This window comes from Dermacentor variabilis, chromosome 2 (genome assembly GCF_050947875.1).
Source record: "Dermacentor variabilis isolate Ectoservices chromosome 2, ASM5094787v1, whole genome shotgun sequence".
Lineage (NCBI taxonomy): Eukaryota > Metazoa > Arthropoda > Arachnida > Ixodida > Ixodidae > Dermacentor > Dermacentor variabilis.
The window spans coordinates 23,152,664-23,170,676 of record NC_134569.1 but is presented as its reverse complement, the minus strand read 5'-3'; the positions used below and the strand labels follow the sequence as shown (position 1 = coordinate 23,170,676).

The following is an 18,013-nucleotide window of genomic DNA, read 5'->3' as shown; positions in this document are numbered from 1 at the left end:
CTTTTACATTAAAAGATGTCAAACCTCAGTGACTGAAATTCTGTATCAGTGCTAAGCCTTGCAAAATATCAATGGCTGCACTATGTCACTGCAAAAACAAGAAATAACATAATCTTTACAATCTCTACAAATTCTAGCATACTACAAAATATAGATGTGTTACCAAGGGTAAAATTCAGCAATGACAGGTTACCAAGGTAAAATGTTAGCCTTGAGAGAAAAAGGGAAGGTCATCAGAGAAAAATAGAACACGGCAAACAGAAAGCAGGTAGGCTAAAGCAGAGGAACTCAGATTGCTCATCTTCTGATTTAGGTCTACTGCAGGATAAAGGCTACAATGTCAAAGGCCCAGATATCTCGATAACCTGCATTTGCGACATCTTAACTCATCGTAGTACACTTAAGTAACCCCCTGATTACTTCAGCTGCATTTCACTTATCTGTACATCCGCTATGTTACTCTAATAGACAACCAACTACCCTTAGTATACAAGAGATGACTTGCCAACTCCATTTCTCCCTCTTTATGTACACTAGAATATTGTCTACCCACACTTAATCTCTAATCCATACTACCGTTTTCTTGTTTTTTAACATTATACCTATCTGCTTCTGTTCAACTACTCATTGTGCAGTCCGTAGCTTTCTTTATAAAGTTTCTAGGTAATGCTCCAAGTTATGGCCTTTTATATTTACTGACAAATTAACATGATCATATACTTTTGTTTTCAAGGACTTCAGTAAGCTGCTGTTCACTTAGGAATGCCTGCTACATAAGCTCCAAACCTTTCTTGTTCTTCTGCAGAATTCTTTTGCATGACCCTGGTCCCCTATGACTATTTTATCTAGATAAGTAGATGCCTTCACTGCTTCAATAACCTGTTCCTCAATAGGCTATTGAACATTAGTTTTTTTACATATTAATCTTTAGACCTCCCCTTAGACCTTGAGAGTTTGGATCCTCAATGATTTGTTGTACGTCACCTCCCCTTTTGATAAAAACGGCATCATGCAAACTGCTGTTTGCCAAGATGTTCCCTGTTAATTTTTATCTCAAACCTTTTGATACGGGTGTCACATGGTGCACTCTTGATCACGATCAAGCCCGATCCTGATAGAATTTCTCAGTCGTGATTGGCTACTTAGCGCAAGCTGCACGAGGGAGCCAATCACAGTCGATAATTTCGATCCGGATCAGGCTCAATCTCGATCAAAAGTGGTCGTCTGACACTAGTATTAAATCTAGCATCTGGAATAGTTCTTGCAAGCTTGCAGCGAATAACATAGAAAACATTGTACATCCTTGCCTGAAGCACTTAAAAAAATATATTTCCCCTTTTCTTGAGAATTACAATAGCTGTGGAATGCCTGTAGAGTGCAGATATTTCAAAGATATTCACATATGCTTTTTCTACAACTTGAAGACACAATGCTTCCTCTAGCTGTTAATGTGTCTATAAAACTCAAATGCCTTTCAGTATCTGACAAAGGCAGCAGAGAGGTTGGCTATAATCCAGATTTTTAAGTAACTTGATTAATGACACGAATATGGTCTATTGTTGAATATCCTCTTCCCCAGCACAGGGTAGCCAGCAAGTACTTCCACTGGCTAACATCCCTGTCCTTCCTTCCCTTTTTTCTCTCTCTTTTGTGGCTGGCTGGTTCCCTGGCTTGATTTAAACATTCTAACAAAATTTTTTTTAAAACAAAACTAAGCGCAGCAATAGGACCAATGAAAGATAACACAACAGAGTCAATTCAATGTTGCCTTTATTCTATTGAAGGTTACCTTAGTGACAATAGGACAACAACTTAATAAGTCTGTTGATTTTCAATTCATTGTTTCGTTTCTTTTTTTTTAATAGATGTTGAGTGCTGTGTTAGCATTCTTACAAGTCTCTGGTGCCTTCTACGTAATGAGGCATTGCATATAAAGAACAAGGAGCTTTTTAAGTGTAGCATCATGGCTATCCTTCCCTCTCAAAATTTTAAACTGCATCCTTATAGAGCTGACTTTAGATGTAGATGTCACAAACGTGGTATTTTTGGTAATTCACTGGAAACTCTGTTGTGCAGTTGTCAGTGAAGTGTATGAAGGTGCATTCCTTGCTCCTATACTGATATTAGTGCTCATGTATAAATAAATCTGAAAAGCAGGACAAGTAAATTGAAACCTAAACAAAATCCTTTAGGGCATTTCAACAAAGCAGGGAATAATGCAGATGTTTTTCGAACAATTAGCAATTCCGCAAGCACCTGAAAGAAGGGGCTGCAGGCTGAAAGCACAGCCTTGTGAGCCTTGAGGCTAAATCCTTCACAGGCAAGTGTGACATCTGTGAGCGACTCGCTGAATAGTAGCTGGTCGAGGGCACTCAGAAGGTTGCTGTAGTGGCTTTTCCACTTGAGACAAAATTGTTGGGAGCCCATACTGGCACCTGACCATGGAACACAGAAGAAAAACACCGTGATCAGTTTACTTCGGGGCACCATTAGGTTTTGGTTTCAAGACCCTTAGATGCGCTGACCCCGTTTTCACGCGCGCCAATGTTTAGAATGTTCATTGAGGTAATGACACCGTGAAATATTCAAAATCATCAAAAATCATCAGGCACTGGCCGTCAGTAAATCAGAACTAGCACCCGGAGGGAGAAAAAAACCAAGAATCGCTTCCCTATGATGCGGCCGCAAGCTCTGTGTGAGGTTCTGCGTATTTGTGACAATGGTGTCAGATCTCACGGGCTTACTGTTCATACACACTTACGTTAAGACAAGAACAGCCGCTTACTTAATTATTTTCAGCACTAAAGGGGGCAACACGACGAACACATCTCTCCGTATTTTAAAACTCGCAAAATGCACAACTCGACAAGAACCACAACTGGCGGCAGCGTTAAACCCTACCAGAAATTAATTGTTGCACTGTTAATGTCAGCTTTCACACATCATGCACAATATGAGGAAAACTTCAGCGAAATGAACGGAGTAGGTCACTCACCTCGCGCGAAATAAAACTCTGTTTACAAACCAACCGGACGCTCGCTCGCTCGCTCGATTCTACCCTTCACTGTTGCTAGTACGCCGTGTTTGATGTACGACGCGAGTGCCAAGTTTAGGGAAAAGAGACGAAAAAGAAAAAGTAAGACTCAAATAAATGGACATCCGAAATATTCCCAAAATCTACGCCGTCAGAGTACATGTTGATGCAAGCCGAGTAAATAAAGTACGAATGCTCTTTGCGCAATTATTTCTTCAGCTACGGCGCATCTTGAGACATCGCACGGCGGCACGGCGCTGACAGCGTCACTAGGTTGTCTGCTTGCTATAGTAACGAAGTGCACCCGTTTCGTTTGTCATCCCTTGCAATTCGTGTTGTAGGCCCTATTAAACATACGCGTAGCGAACATGAATAGCCGGAAATTAAGCATTACAAGCGATCTGCCTGATTATGTGATCACTCACTGTTATCCTTATTCCTGGAAACTCGCGGGGTAGTGAGCGTCACCGTGAACTTCGAAACCAGCAGTGCTCTCGTAGTTGAGCATTACCTCCTAGCTGTGCTTTTAGGCTCCTTATGCGTCTGCATCTTATAAAACTGTGTGTCTTCGTGCATGTTGTGAATCTTGGAACTATCTTGTTATTGTTTTGTCTTTTACTTCCTTCGTTACAGCACTGCTATGTTCAAATCTATCTGACGTTTGTATTGATTTGCTTAATTTGCGGTGGGAGTATCATTGTGAGGCTAAAATTTACTGTTCTCATGCAGACTTGACTACACTGGGAGGCGCAGTTGACCGCTACTGGTGGAGACATGGCAAGAGTGGAAATCAGGGTGCAAGCCAATGAGGATAACCGGGCTGTGCACTTGATCCCAGTGACCTGCTGTTTAGCACGCAAAAAAGAAAGAAAAGATTTTTTTTTTTTTTTCGGAACATCCATTTGGCTCTTAGAGGTGTATATTATTTTTTTAGTGTGTGTGTCAACGTGTTTTATTGTTGGCTAATTGAGTGCATTTACCTTCGTTCAGTGCTTGTTTCTGTCTTGTTTGCAATATGTTTAAGTGGTAGGGAAAGACCCTTTTTGGTGCCTAAGAGCCCACAAGAAAGGTGTGTGTGTAGTGCATATGGAAAGGTTTCACACACAAACAAACAATGTCCAGCATTACCTTGTTAACGAAATGTGACGCCATCAAAGCTATATATAGTATACACTTCATGTCTTAATTCAGACTGTGACCTTATGTCTGTATTTTGCCATTATTTCTGCATTTGAGGCATTATATTTGCTGCAGTCTTAATGTGGTAACCTTATTAGACTGACTAGTCATTACATTTTCTCTTTACATTCTTACACAGCATACACTTTAGCAGAGCATATGTCATATGTGTGCTCTGTCAATGTCGTAGTACTCATTCAGTAGTTCACAGTTAAAAAGAAATTGTGCTACATAAATGTCATATCTGGCAACATTCTTGCACCATAGAGGCAAACAGTATGGCTGTTTATAGTGCACAGTTATCCTTTATTATTTTAGATGCAAAATTTTTGTTGTATATATATATATATATATATATATATATATATATATATATATATATATATATATATATATAGTCAACAGTGTGGCAAAAATTTGTCTGGTCAGATGACATAGTGAAGATGAAGTTGAGGTCACTTCTCGGAGCCCAATGGAAGTTCTTGAGCAAGCTAGCCGTACGTACAGGTCGTAAAACATATATACTTTTTTCATCATTGATCTATACATTGACTGCAGAATTGTTTTCATCATGTTGCATATTTACAACAGCAGGCACTAATATGTACTAAATTACATATAAAAAGAATGCTTTTTGCTTGCATATTTCAATTCTGAACTAGAGTATTATGATATAAATGAGAAGTACAAAGAAGCAGCTAATTTTCATTTGTGGATGAAATGATTGCAGGGCTGTAAATGTTTTGCTGCATAAGTACAGCCAGCAGGCATGCAACATGTCAAAAAAAGGACAGATTGTGTGAGGGCAAGGCTGGACTGTCAAAGCCTATTAAATTCTATTAAGAAAATATAAGCACATGTAAAGAAATGGCTAGGGTACCTTTTTGCACTGTTTTTTACTAATGGTTGACTATAGAACCTTGTCATATTCGTTTATTAATTCTTAAACTACAAAATTCTACACAAGTATTGCTCAAATTCATGCAGAGCTCGTTTTTATTTATAAATAAAAAGAAATCAGAAAACAGTTTTCATGGGGAATGTTGGAGGTAATACTTCTAATACTTATTTAGTGTTCAGCTCTAACCAAGCAAAGGGGTGAAAATTGCCCTTTCAACCTTAAGTTAAGATGAGCATCAGTCCAAACCAGCTACTCCACATACCTTATTCTATAGCATAAGCTCAAAGTTTCATGTTCACTTAGCCCTTCTCCTTAATCTACACCTTCAACCAAGTAATTTTGCCCATGCGGGAGATTCCACCTCCAACATTAGCTTGTTTCACAAGCTCTGACCATTGCATTATAAGAGTTTGTTGTGTTTTTACCACAGTGTGTGTGATTTTTTTACTTCTAATGTGCAATGTGATATGCCTTCAACATCAAGGTCTTATTTGGCTGGAATTACACCTGTATGCCTAATGTCTGTGTATGTCAATAGGTTCCATATAGTAAGCACTTACAGATTGAGTTGCAATTTTGCTTCCTTTAAATGATCAACTTTGGTCATCTTTCCAACACACTGACACCACCGAAAGGCCACGCTGGACACCAGTTTGAGGATCTCACTAAATCATTCAATTAGTAGTAGTGATGGACGGTGTGTACGAATGCCAGGGACGTAAACTGTGTGAGCTTATGATTCGCGCTTACTGGGAATTCCTCATTCAAGGAGAACAGTTACAAGCTGAAAGAAGTTTCATGGGTTACCCAGTCTTTTCAGACAAGGATGAAGACGCGCTGCTTCCTACAAGGTAGCACATGTGCAGCCTTGGGCATCTGAGGGCATCGCAGACGTCTTATTGCTCTGTTTCGTGCGGCTAGAATCTATTTGTCCCTCTAAGAAGGTTGTAAGGTGCTGGGAACTTCGCACCTATTTAACAGGCTAGAGTCTCATTTGTTATTGAAATTGACCAGACAAATCGCTCCGGTAACTAAGAACGGCCAGGTACCACCATCCACCGAATCAAGAAAGAACTCTCAATCTGTCAGTCTTCTGGTATAGTAAGATTCGGTCGCGTATGCTGTCAAGAGTATTGTTTGTCACTCAACAGCTTGATCGTACCATGTGTGAAGAATGGTTCAAACTAACAGCGCAGCAAAGATAAAGGTAATGGCAAGCGACACAACAGAAGTGCTTACTGCACTTGTGTTCTGTTGCTTGCCTTTGTTTTTGTTTTTGCTGCGCTGTTCGTTTTAACAATGAACCAGTACCAAGTTGCCAGTTTTTATGTCCGGTCAATGCTTGTGTTGTGTCGCTTACCTTTATCTTGGTCTTTGCTACACTGTTAGTTTTAACCGTGAACTAGTACCAACTCACCCAGTTTTTTGTCCAGTTGGCACTTGTGTCACTCGTCTTGTCTTCCTCTTCACTGCACTCATAAGTTTATCCATGAACCAGTACCAACTTGTCCAGTTTTCTCTCTTCTTCAGATAATAATTTGTGAAAACTGATATTAAGCTCTCATTGGCTCCACAGGTGGCAACAGGAAACCATCAAACTTTACTCATGGCTAAGTGAAATCTGCATGTTGCCATGTGCATAGTCTTTTAATGCATTTCATATTTGTATCGCTGCCTTGAAAGTCAGAAATAGCTCTGAATGGGTGCCTGTTATTGTATACTGTCTTTTGCTTTTGACCACCTTTACAGTGAAGTACTTTTTCTTTATTTTAATTGTATTCAACATATAAGTTGCTGTTTATAATGTTCGAACTGTTCAAAACTGTCTTGTTGGAAACCCTTTAGTAGTGCTTTAATTGGTGGCACTTAGTAACTCAGGAAGCACATTAAGACTTTGCATCTAACTCAAACCATTAGGGTAGCCCACCTACCTCATGACAAAAAAACAACCACAATCTGCCAGAGGCTTTCTGAATTATTAGCTGACATGTTTATCTACTGATAAAAAAATGCACATGTTTCATGTACGCAATGCCTACAACAATCCAATGCACAAGATTGCAGATGTGCAGCACTTCACAAATAAAATAATCCGAAAGTGTGTTGCTCAGACTTTGCAAAATGTCTGATTCAAAATTTCTCAAAATTTTACAGAGGCATGTACAGTTAACTACAAAGCACGATTGATGTGTACAAACACTACAGGTAGCTTATGTTGCTTTTTTGTGCAATCTTCAGACACCATGTGTGCCACTGTATTCCACTAATTGTTTATGACAGCAAATTGCACCCAAATCCATAAATTAGTTGTGCCCATATTTTAGCTCTCATAAACAAGTACAATGTGGACCACTTGCTTTCAGGGATTGGTTTTAATAGCCTGTAAAGCAATTCTCTGTTTTATATATGCACCATCGGAACAATAATTGGTTATGTTGCATGATGGAAAAACTGCTCATTGCTTGCTTGCTTGCTTTTATTCTTTTTTAAAGGCGAATGGAGGAAAAGGTGGGCAGCTTTTCATAATGCTGTTATCAACAACTTTTTTTTATATATATGCTGGTGATAGGGACAGTTTCCACATTATTTTGTTAACTGTAGCACTTATGCTAACTTGCTTTCACTTATGTCAAATTGCTTTCAAATTCAAGTACTTAAGTGCATTGTATATTCAAGAAGGAATGACATTTTAGATCGCTGCTAGTGTTTCAGAGAGGTATCGCAGTGCCTGTTGTGTATTTGTATTTAGCAGCTCGCTGGCTCAAGTGGAAATCTATTACTGGTACTGCTCATTGTCAAATTGCACATTCATTGGTAAACTGTAGTGGTAGTATTTAATGAGGTTCAAGTAAGAACTGCAACCTACTTATCTAGTAATGTTCCCTAACATTAAAGCAGTGAATTTTTTTTATCGCTTTGCCTGAGGCACAACCTCCTTAGACATTTTGCACAGTTTCTATTTAAAGACTCTAAGATACCTTATTTAGGTACTCTAAGGGACCTGTAGGGCATCACAGAGGGGGAGGGGGTAGGCAAACAATAATCAGTTGATCAGTAATAAGTCGTACAATGCATAACACGCTCAAGTTTACTGGAATAAATGGGGGGGGAAAGGACAAAAACTTAGTTAAGTGAAAGAACATCTTTGTAACAACTGAACAAAAGAAACTTAGCTGCATCAAAGGCAATGAATGGTCAGTCATTTAACAACAAAAATTGTTCACATATTCTATATAGCTTAGGTTTATTTTTTGCATTGTATTTTTTCCTTTTTATGCTTGACTGTCAACATTAGTGCTTCACACTCACCTCATTCAACTTAATGGCCATACTGTAGCTGGAACATGCATTTTCCACGTCAGCTCTTTACCATCTAGTGCTTTTATTTGCCTACTTTACTGAGGGATTTTGTTTCTTTCTAACCATATTCTTTTCTTTCTCTCCTTTGTGAAGTGCTGACACAATCCAACACCTCAGCGCTACAAAAGAAGCACCATGTTGGCAGAGCTGGACGACCTGTGACTGCACCATGCCCCTACTGTTTCGCCCATCTGAGTGTCAAATCCCTGTCGAGGCACAAGAAGGACATGCATGGAAGCCAGAAGAAAGTGCACAAGTGCTCAATGTGCGACGCAAAGTTGACACGGCTTGACAATCTTCGGCGGCACATGATGCTTCGCCACCGATACCAGAAAACACACTGACACCACTCAGAATATGGCTGGCAGTGACCATTCTTACCCAGTCAAGGAAACCTTAATTTCAAAATCCCTGCTTAATGGTCATTTATGCCATGCTCCTGTGCCAGTTTGAATGGAATGATAACAGTGATGCAGACATGCTGCAGTGAGAAAACAAACACTGCAGCAAGGCGACACTTTAAATGTTCCGAGCTTTACATCAAAGTACTATAATGCTTGAATTGCTTTTGTTCTGCGTTCAAGCAAAAACCTGCAGGTGCAGCTTGATATTAAACTGCCATTTTACAGCTATCCTTACCTCCCTTTATAAAAAGGGAGGGAGATAGAGTGCAAATCAGAATTTCTCCTTTTTCTTATACTGTGTCCATGAAATCATGACATTTACATGCTTAGTAGCACCACCTTTCATCAAAATGATTCTTAGGTGGTGTCATGAATACAAGAACTATGTGAAACAAATATTTCTTTTTATGCTTTCTTTATTTTCTTGTATGTTGTTGGAAGCTTGTCTAGTTTGCTTGTTTTTGATGTCAGGCAGCACCTCTTTATTACATTATGCACCATATTGTGGTCCCCGTGGTGTAGCTAGCCTGGTTTTTATGTAGTGTTAGTTTTGTCGATAACAAAAACCATTGCAAGTGCAGTGGAGTACATTTGTATATTATGATGATAATGTGCAGCCACCTTGACCAGTGGTAAGAGAGCCTATACACTTGGGGTACCATTTTGGACATTGTCAAATTTGGTAGTGGTGGCATTTTGAGCCAACCTGAGTGGTCGTAGCAGCCCTATGGGCCAGTCAGAGCTGACAAGATGGCAAATTTGACAAGGATAGCACTCTTGGTCTCATCTTGTCATTAGGGATGACAAATCTCTCTAAGCTCTGTTGTACTATTTTGCATATAGAAAAATCAGCTGAGTATTTATCTTTAGCTTGACTAAGTGGTGCTTGCAAATGGGTTTTACTGAAACCCATGGAAGCTCTTGAATTTTAAGATTTTCAACTCCGTGAAGGCCATAGATATTTTACTTGCAACATCCTATGCTTCTCAAAACAAAGTCCTTTGAATTAAAGAAAAAAAGCAAGAGCGGGACACAAGGTAGCAGTGCAGTGACTGCTTCAAGGATTTTCACTTGATCCAAATGACTCAATGACTTGCATCTGCTGAACATGCTAGCAACAACCAATGGGTGCAGCTAATATGTGGTATAATCATAACCCATTTCAGTGCTCGTAGCTCGGTGACTTCTTTACTACAGAAAGCTCATCCTTTTGAACGGAGGTTGAAAAAAATCTGAATATTTTTTTACACCACTAGATGACAGATCCATATTTCCCAAGTTTTGGAAGGTAGTGAAAGTACTTCTCATCCTCAGCCATGGCCAAGCATGCACAGAGAGAAAAAGATAATTGTGGACCATTGCATATTTAGTAAATCTCACAAGGACACTTTGTATATATTGATGTGCATTGAATTTACCAAGGTAAAGAATATGTTCAGTATGCACATAACAGAGGAGCCAAGGATTGCCCTGTCATCTACCAGGTGCTAGTGCAACATATACATGCAAGTAAAGATGAAGGGACAGCATGCAGATTAGAGACAGTCAGAAAAATGCTGCATTAGCTGGAGATCAAAAACATGAAGTAGCGTGTTGGATTGGGCAGGTTGGTATATTTCAGAACTTGACGGTAACACCGCCAAACATGGAAAACATGAAACTGGAATTAAATGGTTGCAGATGCAATGCTTAAGTTGAAGCATCTTGATGATAATGCACAATGTCGGATGGCAAAAAGTAAGAGTAAATAATTTCTGAGTGTCAGCCAGGAACTGATAGCAATAAGCATAAGAAATTTAGTTTTCACTATTTATAAAAACTGCTACCTGCAGAACCGTCTCGGGTCCTTAAAAATATCTTGCCTCAAATTTACCACATTTTTCGGCCTGTTATCTGCACAAAAATTAGAGATGTTTGAATATAATATTTGGGTTTGGGCTCAACGTGAACACTGACTTGTGATAGAGTTTCACAGCATTGCCGTCACTGCTGCAAAGCTCATGGTGCTGCACCATGATTCGGCAGAGACCATCAGTGAGAGACCTTTGACTGGACGTACAAAATTGTTTCTGGAGTTTTACTCTTTGCCGATAAATGTGTGAGGTTGTTTGTATATATTTTCGAGCATCGTTGTATGCAGTTTTTGCAAAGTTGATACGCATTTTCTTTTTTTAAAGATTGCAATGGGGGTGGTGCGTCAGGTTATACATGTGAAAATGAGGAACTTTATTTATTTCTTAGAAAACTGTGTAGGTCCTATGCATTGTATAAAGAACAGGGTAGGTACAGCACTCAGCACTGGCTGTAACAAGTTCATCGTCAATTGCCATAATGCACTGCATGTACGAAATACTTTTGACTTCTTAGCACCATATACTTCATCATACTTATATTGAAGCACCTTGTCCACTTGCCATCGAACATCACTGTTGAGTGGCTCCTTGTAAATATAAAATTAAATACCATAGCCATCATAACATTATTTTCTCTCTATAAAAAGTGAACTGTTGGAGCACAGCCATTTAACTTTAGGATTAATCTGGTCCAACAAATTAACAAATATTAAAATGCAATAACCCCTAGCGATCATGAGCATTTACCCACTTAGCAGTCATTCCGGCCATAAACTATTTTGTGCATTTGTGGAAGCCATAGAGAAAGAGTACTCGTCTGAAGAAGCACATAGTAATGATTTATTTCAGAAAAAACTTCCTTGATTCCTAAGCTTTTCAACAGCATAGTTTCCAGCCAGTATCACGTTGTGGATTATCACCACAGGAAACATCTTCTCTAGGGTCCTCATCATCACTTTATTTTTCAGTGGTCTCATTCAGGGATGTTGGCCGGTCATCTGAAGATCGAATATATTCCTCCTCCTTGGCATTAAAATAATCTTCAGATTCAATAAACTCATGCGAGTTTTCATGAAACATACGTAGAGAAAGCTGCCCATCCTCTCAGTGCTTCGCGAAAAACAATATTGTATGAATTCCTTCAAGTATGCTGCTAAACAAGTCCTGCCTCCATACATGGACAATGAAAACTGCACTTATCAATAGTTGAACGAGTTCCCCAAAAGGTGCCACAACAAATACAAAAATAAAGCGCCTGTGCATGCAAGCAATTCCACATCCAGCACTTCCCAACATCTGACTGGAAGTTATATTTTGGCATATTGGGAGGTGCCTGACGCATGACCACAAAGGGTTAAATGTTCCCACTGTAGTCAGAAGCAGACAATATAGATAAATCCACAAGTTTTACCCCATATTTCCCACAATCCATTGTTTAATGGAGCCTATATTTCTTTTAATAGACGCTTGGCGTTTTGATTTCATGTTGCAGCCATGCTGCAATGAGGTGCTTACAGGCACTGAGAGGCAGTGCTCGCTGTAGTTTTTTTCAGTCATGCCAGTGGTGAGTTTGAGAATTGAAACATACTAATAATCAGAACCGCCAAAATCACGGCGGTTCTGATGATTGTCACCCCACCTATGGGCAAAAAAGGAAAGTGCAAACCACCAAGTCCATACAACTTCCCTATACTTAACCAGGCACTGATACTCAAAAAAAGACCAGTTAGAAATGAACAGTAATCAAATAAACGCTTCTAATTATGACTTCTTCGGTTAAAACTGCTATTTCAAGCAATTTATACTTAGGTGACATGTAGCCACAATGCAGTTTGCTTTGTTACTAACAGTTCATAGTGTTCTGCAAATGACATTATTGAAGAACCTTGTCGCATACAGCTGACATTGTCTCAGCATTTGGCATTCTGTCCGAGCCCTTGGTGCAGACATTTTATTATTTATTTAAAAATACGTAACAGAGCCCAAGCGAGACAGAATAAAAGAAGCAATTCACTGCCAGGATAATTTCCTTGCCAGAAAATTGAAATACTTGTTCTGTGGTACCAGTCAATGTTGGTTAATTACTACATATTCGGTGAAGACCAGTTCTGAGCAGTACCCACAGCTATCCCTATTGAAAAAAAACTTCTCAGCTTATAAAGCAGGCATCAAGCAAAATAGGCACATGTAAAACAAGGAGCTGTATAATTGTTCAGCTTATTGTGTTCAGAGTGCCTTTTCTATGGAAGCTGAAAATTAATTTCCACACACATTAGCTTGTGCTAGAGAGAGCTCAGAGCAAAGGAGCTTAATTGTAGGGCCAGAGCCAGATAGGCGGTCAGAGTAATGCTCCTACCCGTACAGAGTGCTGAAAGTGACCCTCAAAAATGCGAAAAGCGTGAAAAGGCATCAGCATTGAAAAAAAGCGTTGCTACAAAATAGTGACCCAAGTTTCTTAACTGGCCCAGTTGCCAGTGTAGCCAGTGTTGTGTCTCCAGTGTCAATCGGTATCCTAGCAATTGTTTCCTCCTTCCAGCTCAACCTTCTGCCTCAGCTTTAAAATCTTTCCACCACACCACATAGTGTTGATAAATGTATAGCAGTACAAGGCAGCATATCAAGTTCATCTTTGCTTTGATAAGCAAGGCTTTTTGGCACGCTATTTGTCAAGATTAGAGTCATATCACTGTCCTCAGATCAGCAATAGCACTATGTGACTGCTCTACATAAGCAAAAGATAGGTGACATACAAAGTATAAAAGGACTGCTTAGCTGAAATTGGGAGTAATAATTTAATCGCGTCCTCGCGACAACACCTGATGGGCTTGCCATTGCAAAGACTGGTTATTCGAAAAACATTTTCTAATACAGCCAACGTAGTGGACACCAAACAAAAATTGACATGACTTAGAAATTTACATATGGTGAACATATCCAACATGCTCTGTGTATCTGGTGAAAGCCTGCCATTGTACAAACCACCATAACTGTGCAGTTTTGTACAATAACATTGTTTATTAAAGGGACACTAAAGGGAAAAATGATTTCTTCTGCATCAGTAAACTACCTTTCTACGACACCGAAAACACCACTCTTGCTACGATAAGAGTTTTGGTAAGCCAGAAAAATCGCAAAAATGAAAGACGGGTGGCGACGCCTCCTTGAAGTTCCCACACCTGGTCACTGTGATGTCATGGATGTTGATGGCGTCTTCTAGGGCCTACTTAGTTATATAGTGCTACAGATTGATTACATTGTGTTCTAAATGAACCAAATATTAAACATGGCAAGTTTTGGGAACCTTTACTCAGCCAATGCAGCCCAAATGCGAAAACATACTTCGGAATCCCTGACATCGCACTGACGTACCGGCACCTGAATTTCAGCACGAAATTCGAATACTGATACTTCGACCTCCATTTTCTCATCTAATAATCGAACTATTATATTGAAATTTTGACTGCCTGCAAGGTTCTCAAACAATGCTTTATTAGTCTAACCTGATTTATTATTTCGCTTTAGTGTCCCTTTAAATGGCTTATATCAGATATTTATATTCTTTGCCTACCATCAGCAGCAGCATGTTTATCAGAATAAATTACAATTATTTCTTCATTGTCTCCTCACTCCTCTGCAGCTGGGCATTGTATAGCACAGTTCAACACCAAAATGATGGCACCTGCGCTGAACACACTATAGTGCCTTTACCTTGGTCATCTTTTCCTATCTCTGTTGAGTCCACTTCCTTCCGTGTTTTCACTACATCAACGGGCTGCCCTGTGATGCACACATTTGCTACCACACAAACTATTTAACACATTTCTCGTCATGCTATCCACCTTTACTACTATTTCCTCTAAGCAACTTAGCCATTACAGTGTTGGTCATTAAGTCCAGTGCTGGTCCAGGGACTCGGCCACTGGTGATTTAATTCCTGACGCAATAGCGCAATGTTTGTTTCCCCTTTGTACTTTTCTCCATGCATCATAGATGGAAATGTTGCTTTACACATTGTTAGGCACTCTACTAGCTCAGTATTTAGGGGTTGTAAAGCTGAAACCCCTATAAAGTCAGCTGCGAACATGCCATATCTAAAATAGCCCCCAAAGTGTGCATGTCTTGAATGAACAAACAGAGCACACAAAGCAGAAGACTGAATATCATGGCTTCAATTGTCCCACTGAGCCTTTAAATTCACTTTAATTCACTTTAAATTCAAGCAAAAGCCTGCACTGTTTCTCTGCTGCCCCAGCTGCACTAAACCTTTTGGTCTTTGCTGGAGTCCAAGTAGTGATGGTCAGTGGAACACCCAACAGATTCATCCAGGACAGTTTAAAATTCTGGAGTGGAGAAAGCATCTAAGTCAGAAATGCCATCTTACTCAAGGTTTAAAGGAATACCTAGTTGGAAGAAAAAATAGAAAACACTTTCTCCTCGCTTCCTGCAGGTTTATGTTAGCAAATTCTACTGTGTGGACCTGTCTATGTGTCATAGGGTTTTGGATGACACCAAGGCATCTGAGCAAATATTATAAACAGTACCAATATTCAGTCAAAGGTAATAAACAGCAAGCTCTCATTTTTAAAGTTATACTAGAATACACACTAGAAGAGGGAAAAAATATGCCTTGTACACAGACTCCAGCCAGCACAGCCTTATACAGTGCAAGCACTGGCTTTTGCCTCTACTGTTAGGGAGCTGCACAAACTGCCACCTTTTTCAAACACCTTTTAGCTACAATTCTTTCTGATCTACAGTTGCTTTTTGGTCACATCACAGGCATGTGACATCACCAGCACTCCGCTACTAGTCACAGGAAACCACAGTATCAGCAGGGACTTGGTGCAAAGAATGTATTATGGTTGGAGTTGTAGAATCTCCGTAACACAATAAGAGAGTGCTCCTGTGAAGTGTTCTTTGGACGATGGGCTCACATCTCCCTAACGACAAATGTCTGGAAAAGTAAAGCATGTGGTGGCAAATGAACAGGTACTTAAAATTAATTTTCTGGCAAAATACTTCTTCAGAATTTTGCACCTTTGGGTTCTGTTATTATTCCTGTTCACATTAGCAAAATATCTGCATCTGTGTTCTAGAAAACCTGCAATTCTCTTTCTGGCTGGCATCACTTCAGTGGCACTTGGGGCAATTAAAATTTCTGACCTGTACTGCACGTGAGGCACAACCCTCCACATGTATGCCATCATTAGAAAGCTTGTTTCACAGCCTTTTGAACTCCCCAAAACACCTATAAACACCTGTAAGAATGTAGTGGCTAGTGTTAGTGCATAGTTGCATTGGCATTGTCAGTGCGTTGTCATTCTATCAGTGTAACACTTGCAAAAGCTATCAATTATACCTAGCCAAGGCAAAAACAAAATTCTGCAGTTTTACATTACAAACCACAACCTGATTATGAGGCACATCACAGTGGGGAGCTCTGGATAATTGTGACCACCTGCAGTGCCTTAACATGCACCCAATGTATGGTACACAAGTGCTTTTGAAATCCCACTCCCATCGGAAACCGGCCACCTGCAACCAGAACTGAACCAGTGACATCGTGCTCAGCTGCGCAACACCACAGCCGCTGAGCTACCCCGTGGGTACCTGTCTACATCTGAGTAATCAGAAATCATTGCTGGAAGTGACAAACATTTGCAAGGGTATAAGTGATCACATAGTTTTTGTTGGATGTGGTGCCAACTGCAATCTCAAATCTGCAACTTTCTCATGCGTCATTGGACCGACTTGGCAAATACATGCTTCTGTGCTATATCATCGCAAGTTAAAGATATGCCATGAAATTCACACAGCTCAAAGGTACTAGTTGGCACAAGTGCATAATCGAAGACAGTGGACTGAAATATGCTAAGTAAGCGCATGTATACTTGAAATAAAGTGGGATATTTTTGAAACTTTACTTTTTTTTTCACCAATGTCCAAAACCTAAATAAGATGGAGTTTTCACACTTTGCAAGTGTTAAACCTCGATATAACGAATTTCAATATAACAAAGTTCTCGGTATATGGAAGTATTTAACTTTTCAGCACCTCTTGTCCATAGAACGTGCATTTAGAACTTCAATATAATGAAGTGTTTGTATGCCATTTCAATATAACGAAATTTCACTGCTGCCGCACAGGAATGCCGAGACAATAAATGAAAACTACCGCGGACGCAGATAGTAAAAAGATTGAATTACAAGCTGCTGTTTGCAAACGCACCTCTCAAATTGCGCCCCGCGTGACAAGAGCGACCGCAGAAGTGGAGCCGCATGACGTTCCATATAAAGCCGAAATACGACAAGATGCTATCGCGCCCCGTGTTTAGGTGCGAATGAAAGTGTGCGAGGGTAAGAAAAGAAAGATGGTGGCTTAGCGAGTGCCACCTTCCTGCGCTAGCAAAGAGGGAGGGGATCGAGTGAACTCGCTGTAACGCGATCAAGCGCGCGCGAAGAGGCAGGCGGCTGTGGTTGCACATAGCTGTAAGCGCGGCTGAGCACATACACAGCCGCGCACCCTACTTTAGAGGTAATCTGCCGCGTACGCAAAGAGTGAGCGTACCGAGACGGCATGACGCCATGTAAGCTGTCTTATCGCACTTTTAGTATTGGATTAGTAAGATCTTGATGAGGGCTAGTTGGTTCATACTTAGAACTGAGGTGAAACAGCGCGAAAAAGACGAGGACACAAGGAAACAAATACCACAGACAAGCGCTTGTCTGTGGTATTTGTTTCCTTGTGTCCTCGTCTTTTTCGCGCTGTTTCACCTCAGTTCTTAGTATTGGAGGTTGCATAATCTCCAGTTTCGGTAAGCCACTGGAGCGAGAGGCAGACCAAGCATATGCGCTCCCCGCTGCTGGTGCTTTTCCTGATAGCGTCGTCCCAGTACGGGCGACGTACGTGCGCTATCAACCGCGGGGGTGGAGTGCACGTGAAAGCGTGGCTGGCTTTGCTTAGTTCGTACCGCCGAGACGATATCGTCCACTTACGTGGCATGAAACCATATTATTCGTCGCCAACTCCTAAATTTATCAACCTGTTTTCTCATTCAAATTGGCTTTTTTCGATTGACCGATAACGCGGAAAATTCTGCGGCCCCTTATATTACCGTGTGAGAAAAATCGATCGGCGACTGTACTTATCTACATAAAATGTCGAATTTCAATACAATGAAATTTCGGTATAACAATTAGCAAATTGCCAATTTTACCACTTCTTTATATCGAGGTTTAACTGCGTTCGCTTAATTTTAGGCTGTCTTAAGGGATCAGGACTT

The 18,013-nt window shown here is 40.2% G+C and overlaps 1 protein-coding gene and 1 long non-coding RNA gene across 2 annotated transcripts in view; one reads left to right on the top strand and one right to left on the bottom strand.

Annotated features, from left to right (window-relative positions):
- The window catches only part of LOC142571507 (uncharacterized), a 60,999-nt gene extending 57,682 nt beyond the window's left edge, over window positions 1-3,317 (bottom strand). Inside the window, exons 1-2 of the mRNA XM_075679921.1 lie at window positions 2,996-3,317; window positions 2,257-2,435 (exon numbers count right to left, since the gene is read on the bottom strand). Coding sequence (XP_075536036.1) covers window positions 2,257-2,427 — 171 coding nt within the window. The 5' untranslated portion in view covers window positions 2,428-2,435; window positions 2,996-3,317. The remainder of the gene's footprint in view (window positions 1-2,256; window positions 2,436-2,995) is intronic.
- A 1-nt stretch (window position 3,318) lies between these two features.
- LOC142571509 (uncharacterized) lies at window positions 3,319-14,344 on the top strand. Its single transcript, XR_012825891.1, has 2 exons — window positions 3,319-3,949; window positions 8,568-14,344. It is a non-coding gene; the product is annotated as an uncharacterized LOC142571509 (long non-coding RNA).
- The last annotated feature ends 3,669 nt before the right edge of the window (window positions 14,345-18,013 follow it).